The sequence below is a fragment of the Lingula anatina genome, chromosome 3 (genome assembly GCF_051362555.1).
Source record: "Lingula anatina isolate TDL-2025a chromosome 3, LinAna3.0, whole genome shotgun sequence".
NCBI lineage: Eukaryota > Metazoa > Brachiopoda > Lingulata > Lingulida > Lingulidae > Lingula > Lingula anatina.
In genome coordinates, this window is record NC_141769.1 from 20,162,409 (window position 1) to 20,186,337 (window position 23,929).

Consider the following 23,929-nt stretch of genomic DNA (forward strand, 5'->3'; position numbering starts at 1 on the left):
CACTATGTTCATAATCTCAGAATGGAGGAAATTGGACATTTAACACTGTTCTATTGATACTTTTCCCATCTCATCAATTTTTTTAGTTGGTCATATAAAAATGGCAGTAAAATGATTATTTTGTTTTATGTTAAAAAAGTGTTAAAAATGGAAATAAACCCATTTCAGAACAGTGCTGTCTTGTTTACATTTTGGCATTTTCAAGGCGTGACTTTGAAGTTCCATGGGCCTTAAGACCTTTGCTAGTCACATTTTCTGAATATCTGTGATACAAATATTTTATAATTAAAAATTGATGGTCCTTAAGCTGTTAAACATTATGTAATATTGCATTAAAATTTGAAGAAACCCCTATTTTGGGCACTGCTTCCATGATGACTATTTAAGGAAAATCATGTCACTTACTGTTCTCAAACTTACAGGAAAGAAACATGGGACTAAAATACAGCTTCAGTAGGCAATGCAGTCTGTTTGGTTTTTTTTTCTGGCAATTTAACAGTTTTTTGTGAAAATTTAATTTTTCACTTATTTGCATCTTTATTTAAAAAATTACTTGTTTTTATGTACAGACACAGATGTGTCTGTACATATAGCCATCACCTGCGTCTGTCGTTGCCGCTGTCGCCGTCGTTGCCGTGCACTTTTACCGATAACACGATAAGTGGAAAACTGTTTTTCATTTCAGCTTGAAACTTACAGAATTGATAAATATTTATAATATGCAGGTCAAGTTCGAAAATCAGCATGATCGGGTCACTTGTAGGGAAGTTATGCTGTTTTTTCACTTTTTTCAGCATATATGCAACACCGATAACACGATAAGTGAAAAACCATTTTACCTTTTGGCTTGAAACTTACAGAATCGATGAATATTCATAATACGCAGGTCAAGTTCGAAAATCAGCATGATCGGGCCATGTTTGTGGAAGTTATGCCATTTTTTCATCTTTTTCAGCATAAATGCAACACCGATAACACGATAAGCGAAAAATCGTTTTACTTTTTGGCTTATAAGTTTCTGAAATGATGAATATTCATAATACGCAGGTCAAGTTCGAAAATCAGTCTGATCGGGCCATTTTTATGGAAGTTATGCTGTTTTTTCACTATTTCAGCATATGTGCAACACCGATAACACATTTCAAGGAAAATCAATTGGCCAATCGTCTTAAAATTCACAGGGGTGATCAGATTTACTAAAATACAGATGAGGTTTGAAAATAAGCTTGATCGGTTCAGTTTTGGTGAAATTGTGCCTTTTTTTGTATGTAAGTCTTTTTTCCTCGGATTTAATTCTTAGGCATGTTAACAATCTCATTTGTGAACTAATTAGTAATGTAAAGGTGTTCTTTTGACATTTTCTGCATCTTAACAATATTGTTAGTTGATTGTATAAAAATGATGGTAAACCTGTTATTGTGCATTTTGTAATAAAGTGTCAAAAATGGAAATAAACTCATATCTTTACAGTTTGTCAGATTCAATCATTCACCATGTTCAGAATCTCAGAATGGAACAAATTGGACATTTAAAATTGTTCTATTGATATTTTTCCTATGTCAACAACTTTCTTAGTTGATCTTTTAAAAACAACAGTAAATTGATTATTTTGATATATGTAAAAAAAGTGTTGAAAGTGGAAAGAAATTCATTTCAGTACGGTTATCTCTTGTGTACATTTTGGCATTTTGAAGTTGTGACTCTGAACTTCCATGGCCCTGAAGACCTTTCCATATCAAATTTTCTGAATATCCATGATACTTTTATTATGTACAGACACAGATGTGTCTGTACATATAGCCATCACCTGCGTCTGTCGTCGCCGTCGCCGTCGTTGCCGTGCACTTTTACCGATAACACGATAAGTGGAAAACTGTTTTTCATTTCAGCTTGAAACTTACAGAATTGATAAATATTTATAATATGCAGGTCAAGTTCGAAAATCAGCATGATTGGGTCACTTGTAGGGAAGTTATGCTGCTTTTTCACTTTTTTCAGCATATATGCAGCACCGATAACACGATAAGTGGAAAACTATTTTACTTTTTGTGTTGAAACTTACAAAACTGATGAATATTCATAATACGCAGGTCAAGTTCGAAAATCAGCATGATCGGGTCACTCTTAGGGAATTTATGCTGTTTTTTCACTTTTTTCAACATATATGCAGCACCGATAACACAATAAGTGGAAAACCATTGTACCTTTTGACTTGAAACTTACAGAACTGATGAGTATTCATAATATGCAGGTCAAGTTCGAAAATCGGCATGATTGGGCCATTTTTAGGGAATTTATGCTGTTTTTTCACTTTTCTCAGCATTTATGCAACACCGATAACATGATAAGTGAAAAAAATTTTTACCTTTTGGCTTGAAACTAACAGAACTGATGGATATTTATAATACTCAGGTCAAGTTCGAAAATCAGCATGATCGGGCCTTTATTTTAGAAGTTTAGCTGTTTTTTCACATTTCCTCAGATTCAATTATTAGGCATGTTAACAGTCTCATTATTTAACTAATAAGATACGTAAAAGTGTTTGTTTGATATTTCCTGCATCTTTACAACATTGTTAATTGATTGTGTAAAAATGATGGTAAACTTGTTATCGTGTATTGTGTAATAAAGTGTCAAAAATGGTAATAAACTCATCATTGCAGTTTGTCAGATTCAATCATCCACTATGTTCAGAATCTCAGAATGAAGGAAATTGGACATTAAACACTGTTCTATTGATATTTTTCCCATCTCATCAATTTTCTTAGTTGGTCATATAAAAATGGCAACAAACTGTTTATTTTGTTTTATGTTAAAAAAATGTTAAAAATGGAAATAAACCCATTTCAGAACAGTGCTGTCTTGTTTACATTTTGGCATTTTTAAGATGTGACTTTGAAGTTTCATGAGCCTGCAGACCTTTGCTAATGACATTTTCTGAATATCCATGATACTAATATTTTATGATTAAAAATTGATGGTCATTATGCTGTTAAACATTATGTAACGTTGCATCAAAATTTGAAGAAACCCCTATTTAGGGCACTGCTCCTGTGATGACCATTTAAGGGAAAACATGTCACTTACTGTTTTCAAACTTACAGGAAAGAAACATAGGGCTAAAATATAGCTTCAGTAGGCAATGCAGTCTGTTTGGTAATTTTTTCTGGCAGTTAAACAGTTTTTTGTGAAAATTTAATTTTTCACATATTGGCATTTTCAAGGTGTGACTTTGAAGTTCCATGAGCCTGCAGACCTTTGCTAGTCACGTTTTCTGAATGTTCATGTTACTAATATTCTATTATTAAAAATTGATGGTCATTATGCTGTTAAACATTATGTAATATTGCATCAAAATTTGAAGAAACCCCTATTTTGGGCACTGATCCCATGATGACCATTTAAGAAAAACCATGTCACTTACTGTTTTCAAACTTACAGGAAAGAAACATGGGGCTAAAATACAGCTTCAGTAGGCAATGCAGTCTGTTTGGTAATTTTTTCTGGCAGTTAAACAGTTTTTTGTGAAAATTTAATTTTTCACATATTGGCATTTTCAAGGTGTGACTTTGAAGTTCCATGAGCCTGCAGACCTTTGCTAGTCACGTTTTCTGAATGTTCATGTGACTAATATTCCATTATTAAAAATTGATGGTCATTATGCTGTTAAACATTATGTAATATTGCATCAAAATTTGAAGAAACCCCTATTTTGGGCACTGCTCTCATAATGACCATTTAACAAAAATCATGTCAATTACTGTTCTCAAACTTACAGGAAAGAAACATGGGTCTAAAATACAGCTTCAGTTGGCAATGCAGTCTGTTTGGTAATTTTTTCTGGCAGTTAAACAGTTTTTTGTGAAAATTTAATTTTTCACTTATTGGCATTTTCAAGGTGTGACTTTGAAGTTCCATGATCCTGAAGACCTTTGCTTGTCACGTTTTCTGAATGTCCATGTTACTAATATTCTATTATTAGAAATTGATGGTCATTATGCTGTTAAGCATTATGTAATATTGCATCAAAATAGAAGAAAACACAATTTTTGGTGCTGCTGCTATGATGAGCATTATGGGAAAACCGTGTTATGACTGTCAAACCTTTAAAAAAGAAACACAGTACTAAAATGTAGAATGAGTATGAAAAGCAATCTAATTGGCTTCTTTTTCTGGAAGTTACAATGTATACATTTGAGTGAAAGATTCATTATCTTTTTGGCATATTCTTTGTGGGACTCGGAGCTCCCATGGACATGAAGCCGAATGGTAATCAAATTTTCTACATGTCCATGCTATTTATTGTCAATAATCAAAGATTGGTGATAATTATTCTATAATTTATTATGTAATGTTACATCAAAATTGACAACAATATTTTTGCATTGCTACTGCAAACATTATGAAAAGAAAACTGTGTTACTTATTATTATTTTTAACTTACAAGTATGATTTTTAGGATTGGCATGCAGTTCAAATTAGAAAGCCAGGTCAATTGGGTTATCATTTATTATTGAATTTATGCAATTTTGTGTGAAATTTTCATTTTTCTCATTCTGGCACTTTCTAAGTATAAACTTGAACTCTGATGGGCCTGAAGCGTTATGCTTTTACTTTCGTCGTTGTTACCTGTTGTGCATAATTAAAATTTGATGTTGACTGTGCAGTAAAACATAATGTATTATTGCATCAGAATTGGTAGTCTCCTATTTTGTGCATTATTGTTTTGTGCTTTTCTTAAGATGTGACTTATGGGCCTGAAAGACCTTTGAGAGGGTCAGTCTGTTAATATCCCTTGGGTATCACTTAGCTAATTTCTGAGTTATAAAGTCATTTGCCTAATTGATAGGCCATTAAAGGAGATTACATAAAGCACACTTGTTGATATTTCCTTGTAAACTCCCAAAAGTTAAGCTCTCTGCTAGATTAATAATAAGGAAGCAGTGATAATTATGCAGGTTATTATATATATATATATATATATATATATATATATATATATATATATATATAATCAAAGATTAAAAGTTTGAATAGCAGCTTCATTGAAATTATATTTACCTCAGGCTCTGCCTAGGAGGTTATATTTTCACCCCTGTTTGTCTGTCATCAACATAACTCAAAAAGTTATGGACTGATTTTGCTGAAATTTTCAGGAACTGTCAGAATTGGGCCAAAGAGGACAATGATTAGTTTTTAGTGGTGGTCTGGCTCAATAATCAATCAATAATCAACAATAATCAACAATTGCTGCCTTGGCAGAGGTCTGCACTCTCGGTGGTTTTCTAGTTTTGTTATGTTTTCCTTTACAATTTTTTCTCAAACACTTGCATTTGTGACTTTTAACTCTCATCCGCTCGAGGCTCTGCACATTTTCTGTATTTCCACATAAGCAATTGTATTGTTTTTTATGTCTTTAAACATTATATAAAATTATTTTATGCACTGTCATCATTTTTCAAATATTGAGACTTTCATCATGTGACTATAGTCTCTCATGGTCCTGAAACTGTAATCTTATTGAAGGGGTGGATTGAGACCATTTTCTGGGTCTTCTTGAAGACAGGTTATTAAGTTTATATTGATTGGTATCTATTTTTTTCTGTTGGAAGACCATCAAAATGTCGGAGAGATGAACATAGATACTTTGGAATACTGTCAGAAAATATCTCAGGGTCCGCTCCTGTTATTGACCATGTTACCTGTTGTGCATGATTAAAATTCAGTGTTGACTGACAGTGCTATTATAAGCATTATTTATTATTGCATCAAAATTGACAAAATGACCTTTTTTGCATCTTTATTTTCTGTTTTTTGTCTGTACATTTGACAGCTTTGCTGCCTTGTTTTATTATTAAAAATTGATGGTCATTATGCTGTTAAGCATTATGTAATATTGCATCAAAATTGAAGACAACCCCATTTTAGACAATGCCTCCATAGTGACCATTAAAGGAAAACCAAGTCACTTACTCTTCTCAAACTTACAGAAATGTAGCATAGCACTAAATTATAGCTTCAGTTGGAAAACCTGTTATATCGGTTAACTTTCTTGGAAATTATATAGTTTTTTGTTACAATTAAAATTTTCACATCTGGACATTTTCAAGGCGTGACTTAGTCTTTGAACTTCCATTGGCTTGAATACCATTGCTAGTCACATCTTTTGAATAGCTATGATACATTTTCTTTATTATTAAAAATTGATGGCCATTGTGCTGTTAAGCATTATGTTAAATTGCATAAAAGATGAATAAAAAAAACCTTTTTTGGACATCGCTGCTGGGATGACCATTAAGGAATAACCATTTTACTTATGATATTCTAACTTACTGAAAAGTTTCATAGGACTGAAGTGTAGCTTGTGTTGGAAATCAGTGTGATTGTTTCTGTTTTGGAAGCAATGCAGCTCTATGGAGTGCTATATGGGGCTACTGTTTATGGATGGTGGTAATTGTCCCTTGGGATAATCACTAGCTAAATTCAGAGCTATAAAATTACTTGCCTAATTGATTTTCAAGTGCCCATTAAATAAGATTACATAAAACACACGTTGAGATTTCCCATTCAAGTCCTATAGGTTAAGCTCTCTTAACTGTGTCACATAATTAGGAATTGGTGATAATTATGCAGGTAAATGTTGTTTAATATTGCAAATAAGTTTACAAAAGAAAAAAATTTGTGCAATGCCAACATTAATGCTATAGATGAATAACAGTGCCTTATTATCCTCAAACACATTGGGATTATTCATATCATGTTAATACAGAAAGATTAAAAGTTTGAATAGCAGCTTTATTGGAATATTTTTTTTTTATTTGTGTTTTCTTTTTAATTTTTTTCTAAACACTGGCATTTTCAACTCCCATCCACCTGAAGCTCTTCAGATTTTCTGTATTTCCACATAAGCAGTTGCATAGGTTTTTATGTCTTTAAACAATATGTAACATTATTTTATGCACTGTCAACATTTTTCAAATATTGGGATTTTCATTATGTGAATTTGAACTCTCATGGTCCAGAAACTATAATCTTATTGCAGGGGTGGATTGAGGCCGTCTTCTGGGTCTTTCAGATGACGGTCAGATTTTAAAGTTTACATTGACTGGTATCAATTTTTTTTCTGTTGGAAGACCAACAAAAGTGTAGGATGGATCAACAAATATAGTTTGGAATACTGTCAGAAAATACCTCTGGATCTGCTCCTGTTATTGAGCATGTTACCTGTTGTGCATGATTAAAATTCAGTGTTGATTGACAGTGCTATTATAAGCATTATTTATTATTGCATCAAAATTGACAAAATGACCTATTTTGCATCTTTATTTTCTGTTTTTTGTCTGTACATTTGACAGCTTTGCTGCCTTGTTTCACTTTTTCAGCATATATGCAGCACCGATAACACAATAAGTGGAAAACCATTTTACCCTTTGGCTTGAAACTTACAGAACTGATGAAAATTCTTAATGCGCAGGTCAAGTTCGAAAGTCCGCATGATCGGGTCATTTTTAGGGAATTTATGCTGTTTTTTCACTTTTTTCTACATATATGCAGCACCGATAACACAATAAGTGGAAAACCATTTTACCTTTTGGCTTGAAACTTACAGAACTGATGAAAATTCTTAATACGCAGGTCAAGTTAAAAAATCAGCATGATCGGGTCACTTTTAGGGAATTTATGCTGTTTTTATTTCAATTTTTTCAGCATATATGCAGCACCGATAACACGATAAGTGGAAAAACCATTGTACCTTTTAGCTTTAAACTTACAGAACTGATAAATATTTATAATAAGCAAGTCAAGTTTGAAAATCAGCATGATCGGGTCATTTTTAGAGAATTTATGCGTTTTTTCCACTTTTTTCAGCATATATGCAGCACCGATAACATGATAAGTGGAAAACCATTGTACCTTTTGGTTTGAAACTCACAGAACTGATAAATATTCATAATATGCAGGTCAAGTTCGAAAATCAGCATGATCTGGCCATTTTTTAAAAAATTACTTGTATTTTCACTTTTTCATCATATATGCAACACTGAGAAGACAATAAGTGGAAAACCGTTTTACTTTTTGGCTTGAAACTTTAAAAACTGATGAATATTCATAATACGCAGGTCAAGTCAGAAAATCAGCATGATCGGGCCATATTTGTGGAAGTTATTCTATTTTTTCAGTTTTTTCAGCATAAATGCAACACCGATAACACGATAAGTGAAAAACCGTTTTACCTTTTGGCTTGAAACTTACAGAACTGATGAATATTCTTAATACGCAGGTCAAGTTCGAAAATCAGCATGATCGGGCCATATTTGTGGAAGTTATGCCATTTTTTCATTTTTTTTCAGCATAAATGCAGCACCGATAACACGATAAGTGAAAAATCGTTTTACTTTTTGGCTTATAAGTTACTGAAATGATGAATATTCATAATACACAGGTCAAGTTCGAAAATCAGTCTGATCGGGCCATTTTTATGGAAGTTATGCTGTTTTTTCACTATTTCAGCATATTGCAACACCGATAACACATTTCAAGGAAAATCAATTGGCCAATCGTCTTGAAATTCACAGGGGTGATCAGATTTACTAAAATACAGATGAGGTTCGAAAATAAGCTTGATCGGTTCAGTTTTGGTGAAATTGTGCCTTTTTATGTACAGACACAGATGTGTCTGTACATATAGCCATCCTCTGCGTCTGTCGTCGCCGTCGTCGCCATCGTCGCCGTCGTCGCCGTCGTGCACTTTTACCGATAACACGATAAGTGGAACACCGTTTTTGCTTTTGGCTTGAAACTTACAGAACTGGTGAATATTCCTAATACGCAGGTCAAGTTCGAAATTCAGCATGATCGGGCCATTTTTAGGGAAGTTATGCTGTTTTTTCACTTTTTTCAGCATATATGCAGCACCGATAACACGATAAGTGGAAAACCATTTTACTTTTTGGCTTGAAACTTACAAAACTGATGAATATTCATAATCTGCAGGTCAAGTTCGAAAATCAGCATGATCGGGTCATTTTTAGGGAAGTTAAGCTGTTTTTTCACTTTTCTCAGCAAATATACAACACCGATAACACGATAAGTGAAATAACATTTTACCTTTTGGCTTGAAACTAACAGAACTGATGGATATTCATAATACTCAGGTCAAGTTCGAAAATCAGCATGATCGGGCCTTTATTTTAGAAGTTATGCTGTTTTTTCTCATTTCCTCAGATTCAATTATTAGGTATGTTAACAGTCTCATTGTTTAACTAATAAGATACGTAAAAGTGTTTGTTTGATATTTCCTGCATCTTTACAACATTGTTAATTGATTGTGTAAAAATGATGGTAAACTTGTTATCGTGTATTGTGTAATAAAGTGTCAAAAATGGTAATAAACTCATCATTGCAGTTTGTCAGATTCAATCATCCACTATGTTCAGAATCTCAGAATGGAGGAAATTGGACATTAAACACTGTTCTATTGATATTTTTCCCATCTCATCAATTTTCTTAGTTGGTCATATAAAAATGGCAACAAACTGTTTATTTTGTTTTATGTTAAAAAAATGTTAAAAATGGAAATAAACCCATTTCAGAACAGTGCTGTCTTGTTTACATTTTGGCATTTTCAAGGTGTGACTTTGAAGTTCCATGAGCCTGCAGACCTTTGCTAGTCACGTTTTCTGAATGTTCATGTTACTAATATTCTATTATTAAAAATTGATGGTCATTATGCTGTTAAACATTATGTAATATTGCATCAAAATTTGAAGAAACCCCTATTTTGGGCACTGCTCCCATGATGACCATTTAAGAAAAACCATGTCACTTACTGTTTTCAAACTTACAGGAAAGAAACATAGGGCTAAAATACAGCTTCAGTTGGCAATGCAGTCTGTTTGGTAATTTTTTCTGGCAGTTAAACAGTTTTTTGTGAAAATTTAATTTTTCACATATTGGCATTTTCAAGGTGTGACTTTGAAGTTCCATGAGCCTGCAGACCTTTGCTAGTCACGTTTTCTGAATGTTCATGTTACTAATATTCTATTATTAAAAATTGATGGTCATTATGCTGTTAAACATTATGTAATATTGCATCAAAATTTGAAGAAACCCCTATTATGGGCACTGCTCCCATGATGACCATTTAAGAAAAACCATGTCACTTATGGTTTTCAAACTTACAGGAAAGAAACATAGGGCTAAAATACAGCTTCAGTAGGCAATGCAGTCTGTTTGGTAATTTTTTCTGGCAGTTAAACAGTTTTTGTGAAAATTTAATTTTTCACTTATTGGCATTTTCAAGGTGTGACTTTTAAGTTCCATGAGCCTGCAGACCTTTGCTAGTCACGTTTTCTTAATGTTCATGTGACTAATATTCCATTATTAAAAATTGATGGTCATTATGCGGTTAAACATTATGTAATATTGCATCAAAATTTGAAGAAACCCCTATTTTGGGCACTGCTCTCATAATGACCATTTAACAAAAATCATGTCAATTACTGTTCGCAAACTTACAGGAAAGAAACATGGGTCTAAAATACAGCTTCAGTTGGCAATGCAGTCTGTTTGGTAATTTTTTCTGGCAGTTAAACAGTTTTTTGTGAAAATTTAATTTTTCACTTATTGGCGTTTTCAAGGTGTGACTTTGAAGTTCCATGATCCTGAAGACCTTTGCTTGTCACGTTTTCTGAATGTCCATGTTACTAATATTCTATTATTAAAAATTGATGGTCATTATGCTGTTAAGCATTATGTAATATTGCATCAAAATAGAAGAAAACACAATTTTTGGTGCTGCTGCTATGATGAGCATTATGGGAAAACCGTGTTATGACTGTCAAACCTTTAAAAAAGAAACACAGTACTAAAATGCAGAATGAGTTGGAAAAGCAGTCTAATTGGCTTCTTTTTCTGGAAGTTATACATTTGAGTGAAATATTCATTATCTTTTTGGCATATTCATTGTGGGACTCGGAGCTCCCATGGACATGAAGCCGAATGGTAATCAAATTTTCTACATGTCCATGCTATTTATTGTCAATAATCAAAGATTGGTGATAATTATTCTATAATTTATTATGCAATGTTACATCAAAATTGACAACAATATTTTTGCATTGCTACTGCAAACATTATGAAAAGAAAACTGTGTTACTTATTATTATTTTTAACTTACAAGTATGATTTTTAGGATTGGCATGCAGTTCAAATTAGAAAGCCAGGTCAATTGGGTTATCATTTATTATTGAATTTATGCAATTTTGTGTGAAATTTTCATTTTTCTCATTCTGGCACTTTCTAAGTATAAACTTGAACTCTGATGGTCCTGAAGCCTTATGCTTTTACTTTCGTCGTTGTTACCTGTTGTGCATAATTAAAATTTGATGTTGACTGTGCAGTAAAACATAATGTATTATTGCATCAGAATTGGTAGTCTCCTGTTTTGTGCATTATTGTTTTGTGCTTTTCTTAAGTGACTTATGGGCCTGAAAGACCTTTGAGAGGGTCAGTCTGTTAATATCCCTTGGGTATCACTTAGCTAATTTCTGAGTTATAAAGTCATTTGCCTAATTGATAGGCCATTAAAGGAGATTACATAAAGCACACTTGTTGTTATTTCCTTGTAAACTCCCAAAAGTTAAGCTCTCTGCTAGATTAATAATAAGGAAGCAGTGATAATTATGCAGGTTATTATATATATTTTCACCCCTGTTTGTCTGTCATCAACATAACTCAAAAAGTTATGGACCGATTTTGCTGAAATTTTCAGGAACTGTCAGATTTGGGCCAAAGAGGACAATGATTAGTTTTTAGTGGTGGTCTGGCTCAATAATCAATCAATAATCAATAATCAACAATAATCAACAATTGCTGCCTTGGCAGAGGTCTGCACTCTCGGTGGTTTTCTAGTTTTGTTATGTTTTCCTTTACAATTTTTTCTCAAACACTTGCATTTGTGACTTTTAACTCTCATCTGCTCGAGGCTCTACACATTTTCTGTATTTCCACATAAGCAATTGTATTGTGTTTTATGTCTTTAAACATTATATACAATTATTTTATGCACTGTCATCATTTTTCAAATATTGAGACTTTCATCATGTGACTATAGTCTCTCATGGTCCTGAAACTGTAATCTTATTGAAGGGGTGGATTGAGACCATCTTCTGGGTCTTCTTGAAGACAGGTTATTAAGTTTATATTGACTGGTATCTATTTTTTTCTGTTGGAAGACCATAAAAAATGGAGGATGGATCAACATAGGTACTTTGGAATACTGTCAGAAAATATTTCAGGGTCCGCTCCTGTTATTGACCATGTTACCTGTTGTGCATGATTAAAATTCAGTGTTGACTGACAGTGCTATTATAAGCATTATTTATTATTGCATCAAAATTGACAAAATGACCTTTTTTGCATCTTTATTTTCTGTTTTTTGTCTGTACATTTGACAGCTTTGCTGCCTTGTTTAATTAGTGGGAGCTTGTGAGGGTATGGGAGGGCATGTACTCCTGATACTCTGAACTGTAAGTGTATATAATATTGACAAAGTTTATCTCTTAATTGTATTTTTGATGTAGCTAAGCAAAATCAAGAGCACCTAGCCCTTGTCTGTCCTCCGATGGATCTAAATATCAGTGTTGCAAGCTTAATTCGCCGTGGGACCAGCATAGAAGACCCAAATGTTCAAAAGCAGGCAGCGTTCAGTTATATCAAGAAGGCAAAGATGGGAGAAAGTACCTGGAATTTGCTAGAACTGCCTCTTTCCCATGTAAGTTCTGTTCCAAAGTCTTAATTTTATTTGATAAAGCATGTATTGTCTTAACTTGTCCTTGTTATTTATGTTTTATGTTTGTATGTGATTGACAAATTTAAGATAAAGAGCTGGAAAATAATTTTAAGCCTACCTTTTTGTATGTATGATTGTAGCTCAAAATAATAATAATAATAGGAAGTGAAGAGATTTGCTATTTTTTCAAAATTAATAATAAAAGCATTGATTTAATGATATTTGTTCAGTAGCAATAGCATTATTACACTTTGATGTTAAACATTTAATTTTATTTCATTGCCTAGCCATTGTTTGAGTCTGTTGCCCCACGAAGAGTTAGTCAAGTGATAATACCTGTTGACTTTGCCAAGAGCAAAGAAGAAAGTGTGCAGCATGTTTCACAAGTGATAACAAATGTAATTGCCAAGGTAAGACGAGAAATCTAGGTATGTTTGCATGTTAAAGCCAGGTTTAGTTTATCAAAAAAAGCAAAGCCCAGTATATTGAAGAAGTTTGCTTAAAGGTACCCGCCATGGGTTTAAAAATCCCTCATATGCTTATTTTTGCCATTCATTTAAAACTTCTTAAAAAACCTTTACATACACCTTAAAAACTATTTTTAAACCTCCCTAAATAATTTTTTTCTGGAGCATACCTGATTTTGATACTTCCATTGGAGCTTAGGAAGATGGTTGCAGGTTTAAATGACAGGCCAGTCATTTTAAACTAAATCTACTTTTATATATTAAGTTCAAGTCCAGTTTATGTCAAGTCCAAACATTTATTACTGACATCCACTTTAAACAAAAGCATATTTACAAAACGCTATAGTTTATGGTCACTTATACATGATATTAGATAGATAACATGAATACTCAAAACTGTTTTTGCAGGATCAGTCTTTGCCGCCAATTATGAAGGAACTGCCAGTATCTAAATCTATAACCTGTGCAAGATTGGAAGGGATAGAAGAAGTGGAAGGAGACTTCAAGTAAATATCCCTGAATTTTGAAAATTACCCCTCCATACTAACCATTATTTCTAGTAGAAGAACTGATACTTTGCCCTTGTTGTATAAATTGCTGGAAGCTCTTCCTCTGTTGTCAGCTTCTCTTTGCTGTTTTTAGCATTAAAAAAGGAACTGTAACAGAAATGACAGGGATTTTAATAGAGGAGGTATTTCCTGTAATCTGTAAAACAGACAATTACTGTACTATAGTTATGTATGTACAGTACATGTCTCTAACAGCACGTCCATGGTATCAACTTCTTATCTTTAGGAACAGTAAACCATATTTTATCTCTATAATTCTTGTAAACTAGAATTAAAACCGTTACAAGAATTATAGAAACATGACAAATCTGATTGGGTACTTATTGGTTCTTTCTTATCATTTTTTTTTTTTCAGGTACACTTTTAACTCAAATGTTGCTCTTTTCATTGCAAATGAAAAGATCTGCAAGGATTTGAACTACTTTGAGATAGAAGTTGTGGACACTGGTCGCAGCGGCACTATTACAATGGGCTGTGTCTCCGCAAGTCACAGGTCTAACAGACAGCCAGGGTGGGAACGGAACTCAGTGGCATACCATTTAGATGACGGAAGGTGAGATTTCTCTGACTTTGTTTGTTTCTTTGTTTCTTTGTTTTGTCTGTTTGTGTTTTCATAGTAAAGTTCATATATCTTATCATTTCTGGTTTGCTCTCTGTGGTTATGCAGGTACTAAAATTATTCTAGAAAAATAGACTGTTTAAAAATACAGGAAGGATTAGCAAATTGTGGGCAGTGGGGAGGGAGGAGGAGGTTGGGTGAAACACAAAAAATTTACCAGCCATCCATCCTTGGAATCTTAATGTGTGTTCACAGTGAAACTTTAGTTATGGTACTACACTCCACTGGGACTCTTGCTGAATGTAAGCAGATTGAAAGCCCTGTAGTTAGATTAACACCCAGTCCCCCTCCTGGCACTATGTTGAATACTGAAGCTCTGGTGATTATACGAGGACACTGGAGACAAGAGGAAGCATGTTAATCTGATTGCATATCAATGATAGGCATTGGATAGGATGAAACATGCATACTTAAAATTATTGTCAGGCATAATCAACACAAAAATCCTTGCTGGCAAATTTGTATGAGTGGTTAACCATTATTTTCTTTTACTTGCAGTTTATTTGATAGAGAGAGTGGAAGTTCAAATTCGACAGCCTCTTCATCCAAAGTGGGCCGTCCAGGGGACATTGTGGCTTGCCAGGTTTTAAGACCATTTGATGAAAAGGGAAACCTAAAGTTGAACGTCCCCGTGGATATTCAATTTTTGAAGAATGGGAACCTGGTATATAATGTCCTATTATCTGATTTAAAAAAGGATTGAAGATTAAAATACTCAATGGAATTTTATTAAAGATACATTGATATAGAATTTGAAAAATATGTATACTCAATGGAATTTCATTAAAGACTCCTTGATATGAAATTTGAAAAAAATATCTGGTTATAATGAAAACAAAAATAATTTTGGGGGGGGTCACACAGCATATTTGCTAAATTAATAATTATAACAATTATTTTTCACCTAGTCCAGTTGGCCATGATTTAACCATCATGGTGATATTATTAACAAAACTGTAACTATGTGGTGCCCATGTTTCCTCTAGAAAGCTGATTTTATATATGTTTACATTAATATATTACATATTAGTGTAAGAATAGTGGCTTTGTTATAATCTATGCATTTTTCTTTTATGTCTAGATGCACGAGAGCAGATTCACATTTTCTGCTCAACCCTATCCTGCAGTTGGTATGCACAGCAGAGGAGAGATTTTCAGATTCAAAACTGTAAGTCCAATGTAAACTGTTTTTACTAATGATATTAAAATTTTATATTAAAATTCAGTTCTATAAAAAACTTGTATCATGGGCTGTGCATTTCAATTTGTGGAGACCTGAAATAAAACTGATGTGTCCTGCATTAAATTCATACCTTCTATAGCACGCAAGGACTATATAGGTGTATTAAAAGTCAAAGAAAAGGCATGTGTTTTTCACTGGATCTTGGTTTATTCACATGGATTCACAAGACACGTAAAAACTAAAAAGAAGAAAAAAGAAAAAGAAAATTACAACAATGTACTTACTAACGGTTATTTACGTGTTCAAATTTACTTACTCAAAAAACTTGTACATTTCAATTATCACCAATAATAAATAACTAATCATCAATAATCAATAATAATCAATAAACAGTATTAAAACTCACCATTTCTGCCATTCCTTTAAACTATAAATTTCAAGTAGAAATAACAGATTCAAAAGTAAGAGTACTATGTGTTTCTCCTACGGAGACACTGTGATGAATGAAATAAAGTGCAAAACTCATGGGGCACCACCCTGAATGAAAAGTTGTCACTTATGCAAATGAGTGCATTAGATGAGCCGGACACCAGGCTCCTCAATCACAACAAATGTAAACTAAACCTTACATACCGGCCACCGAAAGGCGATTTAATCAAGATTCAAAATAGCCTTTCTAATCAAATATAAACACTATTTAATTTACTCAAAAAATGTCCTATAAAGTCACTGTCACTTAAATGCATTGCACATTAAACAAAATTTCCTTCCAATAAACACAATTTTCGCACATCACGGCGAAAGCGTCCCTTGGCTGTTTTAACAATCACCTGGCGCACATGTCCGTATTTATCAGGAAAAGTTTCCTCTATCAGTCCTTTAGGCCACTGGCCGCGAAAGGCATTTTCATCAATAAGCAAAACAAAGTCACCTTTTTCAAAGTTTTTTGCTGGTCGGAGCCATTTCTGACGTTCTTGAAGCACTGGCAAGTATTCTTTAATCCATCGCTGCCAAAATTGGTCTGCAATTAACTGCGCGTGTTTCCACTGTTCATTATATTGATCACGTTCTGTGAAATTGTCAGCGGGCAAACAGGGATTCGAACGCAGCAACAGTAGTTGATTTGGTGACAAAGTTTCTAGTTCGTAATAATGGTCTGCTTTGCGGATCAACGGACGATCATTCATGATTTTCTCAACTTCAGTAAGTACAGTAAGTAATGTCTCGTCATCTACCAATCTATTTCCCAAAATCGAACGCATGATTTTCCGCACTGATCTGATTAAACGCTCCCATACGCCACCTGCGTGGCTTGCATTTGGAGGATTGAAATACCACTGAATGTTGCGTCGTAACAGAGAATCACTGATTTTTTCTTGATTCCACTGCTGTAAAATGCGTTTTAGATCTGCTTCAGCACCTCTGAAATTGGTCCCGTTGTCACTGAAAATTTCACACGGCGGTCCTCGCCGACTAATGAAACGCAAAACTGCTTGAATGAACGAGTCTGATGACAGATTATATGACATCTCCAAATGAACTGCTCTAGTCGCCATGCACGTAAAAATGCAACCATAACGCTTATTTGTTCGTCTTCCGCATTTCACTAACAGTGGTCCAAAGTAGTCGACACCAACTGAATGAAATGGTGGCTTCCCTGGTGTCACACGACTTCTTGGAAGTGGGGCCATAACTTGACTGCTGGGAACTGCATTCCATCTTCGGCACACCATGCACTTGCGAATGACTTTTTTCACTGTTGACAATCCTCGCGTTATCCAAAATTCTTGACGTATCACAGATAACACGTGATATGCTCCCACATGTCCTTCTTTAATGTGATAGTGTCGCACAATGATTTCAGTGACGTGATGATCATGCGGTAGAATTTTCGGGTGTTTCTGTGAGGTAGATATCGCTGCATTCTGGAGACGTCCTCCTACACAAAGAATCCCTTCAATTTTGATCGGAGATAGCTTGCGCAATGGGCTCACGTATCCCTTGGAATCAGGTTTTTTGGTCATTGCAGATGATACAACGTTGCACTCTTTGGGAAATGATTTTGCTTGTATATACATCACGATAGCATCAGTAGCAAGCGCGATTTCCTGTACTGTTAATGGTTCATTGTTTCTATCTACTGTCAATTGTCTCACGCGGGACAGTAAGTAGCGTTTGAAACGCAAAATCCAGGCAACTGATTTCTGTAAAGTATACCACGATGAGAAATGATGCAACAATCGCTCTACACCGTCCGATACTTCCGACGACGTAGTGACGTGTATCTGAGCTGATTTACGTTTCACTTCTCTGTCATTTTCTGGAATTTCATGTAGATTATCTGGTTGTTTCGGCCAGTGTATCTCGGGCTGATACAAGAAAGCTGGGCCATGTAACCAACGATGTATGTCATCACCGTTGTCACTTCTGAGCTGTATTCCTCTGGAAGCGTAATCTGCCGGGTTCTGATCTGAATCAACATGATACCACTGCGATGGGGATGAAACATCATGTATCATTTGTAAACGATTGGCAACAAAAACATGGAATCTGGTCGCGGAATTCCGAATGTACTGGAGCACAATCGTAGAATCTGTCCAGAAAACAACACGATGAATGGGCAGTTGTAGTTCTTCCATCATTTGTTTGTGGACTTTCGCAGACAATGTAGCAGCTGTTAGCTCCATTCGAGGAACAGTCACTGTTTTCAGAGGCGCAACACGTGATTTCCCCATGACAATGGTGCAAGATACTTGCTGGTTAATATCAACAAATCGCAAGTAGGAAACAATGCCATAGCCGGATAAGGAGGCATCTGAAAAATGGTGAAGTTCAATGGACTGAATATCTGCTAATTGAGCTGATTTGTAGCATCTTGGGACTTCAATTGTTTGTAAATTGTCCAATCCTTCTCTCCACTGTGTCCATGCATTAAGATGCTCTGCAGGTAAGTCACTGTCCCACGCAATGCCTTCCCGACACAATTCTTGGAGTATCTGTTTAGGTTTGAGAATAAGTGGCGCTGCAAAACCCAGTGGATCATATATCGATGCAATAAATGACAAAATACCTCTGCGAGTATTCTTTATATCTCTCTCACGGACGCAGTATCCAAATGTATCCTTTTCTATGTTCCACTGTACGCCTAACGCATGTTCTATCGGCTGTTTGTTAAAGTTTACATTTCTGACCGACGGTGCTTGCTCCGCAGTGGGCACACTGGATAGAACTTCCTCCTGGTTCGATATCCACTTGGTCAGATGAAATCCACCTTTCTGCAGTAGCGAGGTGAGTTGAGTGATCATCATCTTAGCTTCATCAACGGTCTCTACAGACTTTAAGCAATCGTCAACATAGAAGTTTCTGTAGACAGTTTCAACGGTCTGGAAATCAAAGTCCTTTCCATGATCTTCTGCATTTTTGAGGAGAGCGTAGACTGTACAACTTGCAGAGGAAGTAGCACCAAACACGTGGACTAACATTTGGTATTCTTCTGGTTGTTTGCTGAGATCTCCTGCCGGCCACCATAGGAATCGTAAGGCGTCACGATCATCAGGGTGCACTCTCACTTGATGATACATTTGCTCAATATCAGCAACAATGGCTATCTTCTCCTGGCGGAATCTAAGGAGAACTCCAATGAGTGAATTGGTCAAATCCGGACCCTGTAACAAGGAATCATTCAGCGAAACGCCTGCATATTTCGCTGCACAATCGAAGACAACTCTAATTTTGGACTTCTTTGAATTGATCACAGGGTGATGAGGTAAGTACCAAACAGAATTGCTGTTGTTATGCAGATTTCTGTGGTCAATCTTCTGAGCGTGTCCTTTATCAATATACTCCTGGAGAGCTTGAGTATACTTCTCTCGTAGTTTTTCGTCACGCTGTAAACGTCTTTTGAGCAGATTCAAGCGCTTTTCAGCTGCTGGCTTATTATTGGGTAAGAGCTCGTCTGACTTCCAAGGAAGTGAAACTTGGTAATGTCCGTCAACAAATACCACGGACTCATCCATGATTCTCTTCGCTTTCCTATCTTCAAATGACATGCACTGGTTGCTGCTGACTGAAGACTCACTGAATTCATTGTTGTACATCTTGGATAGTTGGGCAGAAATGGAATCGCAGCCTCTCAGAGAATTGTCACATCCGAGTACCTGGTCTGCGTGAATGAAATTAACCGTGACGTCACCATCATTTGGTCTTTTCATGGGACCTAATATAGTCCATCCTAAAATCGTTCGGATCGCGTACGGTTGTTTCTTATCGCCTCGTCTCTCTTCTATGCGCCAATGAGCTTCAGGGTGATCATTACCGATGAGAATGGTAACTGTTTTGTCATCTAGCTCTGGCAGTTGCACATCTTTCAAATGGCTCCACTCTAAAATGTCCTCATTGTTTGGAATGTTCTTTTCACAGATGGGTAGTCTGTCGGTCGTCCAAACTTGATCTAGAATCAATCCTTGCTGGCTATTGATAGCTTTCACTTCTAGCTGTACTTCTTGTCCTTGGTTTACGCAACTTTCATCGTTAACTGTACTGACACTGTACTGGATAGATTTCCCTCTGACACCTAACTTTTCAGCTAAACTGTGTAAACATAAACTGTGATCAGATCCATTATCTAAAAATGCATAAGTTTCAATAATCGGTCCACCATTGCCGCCGCTCACGGTCACTGGGACAATCTGTAGACTGATTCTTCTTCCTGTCGCTACCGCAGCACTCTGGACTGCAACTACGGGGTCAGTAACAACAGACGTAGCGTTGGCACCAGGCTCACGTTGCAGTGCGGGGCTGTTGGCAGGTACACAGGGTGGGTGTAGTAACGCGTGATGTCGCTTGCCACATCCAGGGACTTGACACAATTGTTTCCATTGACACGTTCTCGCCGTGTGTGGAGGGTTGGACTGAAGACAATTGAAACACAGTTTGTTTTCCGACACAAAATTTCTCCTATCGCTGTAATTCATTCTAGCAAATTTGAAACATTGCTTGATAGTATGATTTCCAGAGCAAAACACACACGGGTCTTTCTGGACTGACGATGGCTGGGACTTGTTGGAGTTGCTTTTCTCGGCAGGGTGAACGTTAGTGGCTAGGGTAGTGGTCTTATAGGACGGGTTGTGACAACTGACCTTTGACTTAGGTTTCACATCCGGCTTGGATCCTACCAATTGTCCGAACCTTGTGTTGGCAATCTGTACCATTTCCTCCAGGTAATCTGAGAGATCCTTGAACTTGACCTCAATCCACTGATTTAACAATTTTCCGGAACGTTTGGCCCATCCAGCTTGGAGATATTGCGGTAATCGCCGGACCACTTTTTCCAGAGTATCCATAGAATTCAAATCTTCATAGTATCCCATCTTGGATGCTGTCATTTGGCACGTAGTCATGTCTCTTGAGAGCTTGGAGAGTCGTGTAATGTCTGATGCTTTAATGGGAGGACCTGTTACTATTTTCTCCAACATAGCTTTGATGATAATGTGTTTTTGTCCGAAATGGGTCTGTAATATGTTTCTAGCCTGGAAATAACCTTCCTCTGGTTCAAGTATGACACAGCTTTTTATGGCTTCTTTGGCTTCACCTGTGCAGTACTGTATGAGATATGACAGTTTACTTCTAAATTCTGGTACTCTTTGTTCAATATTAGTCTCAAAGTTTCTTATGAAAGTCGGGTATGATACGGGATCACCATTGAAATACAAGTACTCACGTTTGGGCATTTCTTGGTTCAGCGTGATTTCTTGTAAAGTTCGTTGTTGTTGTTGAAGTAAGTGTGCTACTTGGTCATTCATGGTAAGCTGACGTTGTTGCTCTATGGTAGACGTACCTATTGACTGCGCCGTCATAGGTGTATATTCCGTTGCATGTGGGTTTAACGTCATGGTTGGATCTGTATGTGATGGCACAATGTACGGTTGTGGTAGCTGTGACGGTTGTGACGACTGGGCTGCCGTAGGGAACTGCTGTGGTTGATTTGTCCTTGACATCGGTTTCGGTTGAGTGGGCTCCGTCTCATATGATACTCCTAATTGCTGAAGCTGTTGCGTGGAATGCGGGTGATGTGCATTCATGCGTGACCGCTGTTGCTCACTCTGCTGTTGCTGTTGTGCACCGATATGCTGATGAGAAACATGATCGGAATTTGTCAGATTATGTGCATCAATAGTATCAACGTTACCTTCTTCCATGGAATTAAAGTAGCGATCAATCGTGAAGTTGTGTTCCGATAAAGATGCGTCTTCCTGAATTTCAGCCTCAATTTCCCGCCGTCTCACCTGGGCTCGTAGGGAAAGCATTCTCATTTCATCTTTTAGTTCTTGCTCACGATACCGACGTCTTAGTGCAGTTTCCGCTTCTTCTAATTCCAACTGAGCATTAGCAATAGCGAGTGCTGCTTTTGTTCTTTGGGATTCCGATGCCGAACGCAAACTGTTGGTTCTGAATCGTCTATGGGATAGTCCGAAATCTTGTAAGCTGCCGTGGTACGCCATGATGGAATTTTCCGTGGGATGATTGAGAAATGTTTTTACTTTATATAGCACGCAAGGACTATATAGGTGTATTAAAAGTCAAAGAAAAGGCATGTGTTTTTCACTGGATCTTGGTTTATTCACATGGATTCACAAGACACGTAAAAACTAAAAAGAAGAAAAAAGAAAAAGAAAATTACAACAATGTACTTACTAACGGTTATTTACGTGTTCAAATTTACTTACTCAAAAAACTTGTACATTTCAATTATCACCAATAATAAATAACTAATCATCAATAATCAATAATAATCAATAAACAGTATTAAAACTCACCATTTCTGCCATTCCTTTAAACTATAAATTTCAAGTAGAAATAACAGATTCAAAAGTAAGAGTACTATGTGTTTCTCCTACGGAGACACTGTGATGAATGAAATAAAGTGCAAAACTCATGGGGCACCACCCTGAATGAAAAGTTGTCACTTATGCAAATGAGTGCATTAGATGAGCCGGACACCAGGCTCCTCAATCACAACAAATGTAAACTAAACCTTACACCTTCTTTCAATTTCACAATGGATTTGCAGAGCTAAGTATTCAGATCATATTATTTGATATTATTTGTTGCTCTCTGTGTAATTGCAGCCCAAGTTCAAGCGTCCACCATTAATGAGAAGAGTTGAATTGCTGGATGGTAATTATTTGCGGTAAGTATTTTATGTATGGTGTTTTTATTTATGTATTGTGTGTATGTGTGTGTGTTTGCGTGCGTGCATGCATGCATGCGTGTGTGAGAGAGAGAAAGGCGAACTTAATAGTAATGCTATGAAACTGTACATTGTTTAGTGCAGGTTTGGGGGATGGGGGGTTAATGGTGCTGTTAAATGCATCCTGAGTCTGCAGAGTACAGGGGTTATTAGAATGCTTCAAGGAATGAAGTATAAATTGAGGTTCAAAGTATAAAATTAAGCAATGTTTGATATGCTTTTATACGGAGATTAAATTTCTATGTTTTTGTCACTCAGTATGAAATTCAATCACCCAGTCTTGCTTGGGACTGTATATCTTTGGAGTGGTTGAAATCTCACATCAGTGATGTATAATAAGAATGATCATTATTTATTGATTGTTTATTTTCTCTCTCAGGAGCACCGGTGGAGGAATGGGGCAGTATATTGGTATTGTTCCTCTTGAGGTCAATGACTATTTTGAATTTGAGATTTTGAACATAGATATGCAACACCACGCCATCACAATAGGAGCTGTGTCGAAATCCCATTCAGAATCTGACCAGCCCGGTTGGAGGAGAAATTCTATTGGACTTCATGCTGATGACAGAAAGTAAGATACTTTTTTTGAATTAATTTCTTTCCTGTGAACATCTGGTTCTTAAAGGGTGTGAAAAAAAAGGAAGGAGTTTTAGAAATCTAGTTCCTGCTGTCAAGTGCGAGTATTTTGTTTCATTTGGTGTATTGGAGCTATTTGAGAAGTTGCATATTTAACAAGTAGAGCATAGTCCAATGTGGATTTAGAAGTATATAATAAGTATGATACTTTGCAAAATAGGAGATTTCAACTCACCAAATGGAGGCCTGAAATTCCACAAGACTTAAAAGTTATTATACACATTGTCATAGTTGGAATTTGCTTAAGTCAGTTATCTGTATTTGATTAAAAAAAATGCTAAATAAATTTTTGTTGCTTGTCCCTTTGTACAAGTCATATAGTTTACTGGCCTTACCGCAAACTCTTTCACATTGACTGTACCCCCAGATTTTAGCTATTTTTCCATTTATTTATTCAATATATAAATTTT

The 23,929-nt window shown here is 35.8% G+C and overlaps 3 protein-coding genes across 6 annotated transcripts in view; 1 reads left to right on the top strand and 2 right to left on the bottom strand.

Annotated features, from left to right (window-relative positions):
- LOC147763043 (RNA helicase MOV-10-like) overlaps positions 1 to 23,929 on the bottom strand; it is a 296,407-nt gene that overhangs the window by 22,586 nt on the left and 249,892 nt on the right. The gene's annotated exons all lie outside the window — the stretch shown is intronic.
- LOC106160503 (uncharacterized) overlaps positions 1 to 23,929 on the top strand; it is a 67,079-nt gene that overhangs the window by 2,428 nt on the left and 40,722 nt on the right. For both annotated transcript variants that reach the window (XM_087007831.1, XM_087007832.1), the window contains exons 3-10: positions 12,585 to 12,775; positions 13,081 to 13,203; positions 13,669 to 13,766; positions 14,185 to 14,382; positions 14,947 to 15,112; positions 15,530 to 15,616; positions 22,759 to 22,820; positions 23,260 to 23,454. In XM_087007831.1, the coding sequence (XP_086863957.1) occupies positions 12,585 to 12,775; positions 13,081 to 13,203; positions 13,669 to 13,766; positions 14,185 to 14,382; positions 14,947 to 15,112; positions 15,530 to 15,616; positions 22,759 to 22,820; positions 23,260 to 23,454 (1,120 nt within the window). The remainder of the gene's footprint in view (positions 1 to 12,584; positions 12,776 to 13,080; positions 13,204 to 13,668; positions 13,767 to 14,184; positions 14,383 to 14,946; positions 15,113 to 15,529; positions 15,617 to 22,758; positions 22,821 to 23,259; positions 23,455 to 23,929) is intronic.
- LOC106165898 (uncharacterized) lies at positions 15,817 to 22,667 on the bottom strand. 3 transcript variants are annotated; one of them, XM_087009437.1, is made up of 4 exons: positions 22,447 to 22,667; positions 20,770 to 22,278; positions 16,038 to 20,541; positions 15,817 to 15,869 (listed from the first exon to the last, which is right to left on the bottom strand). In XM_087009437.1, the coding sequence occupies exons 2-3, from the start codon at positions 22,129 to 22,131 to the stop codon at positions 16,384 to 16,386; spliced, it is 5,520 nt and encodes a 1,839-aa protein (XP_086865563.1). In that variant the 5' UTR covers positions 22,132 to 22,278; positions 22,447 to 22,667; the 3' UTR covers positions 15,817 to 15,869; positions 16,038 to 16,383. The 3 variants fall into 3 exon arrangements, with proteins under 3 accessions (XP_086865563.1, XP_086865561.1, XP_086865562.1); XM_087009435.1 differs by having other exon boundaries at positions 16,038 to 22,278; XM_087009436.1 differs by having other exon boundaries at positions 15,817 to 22,278.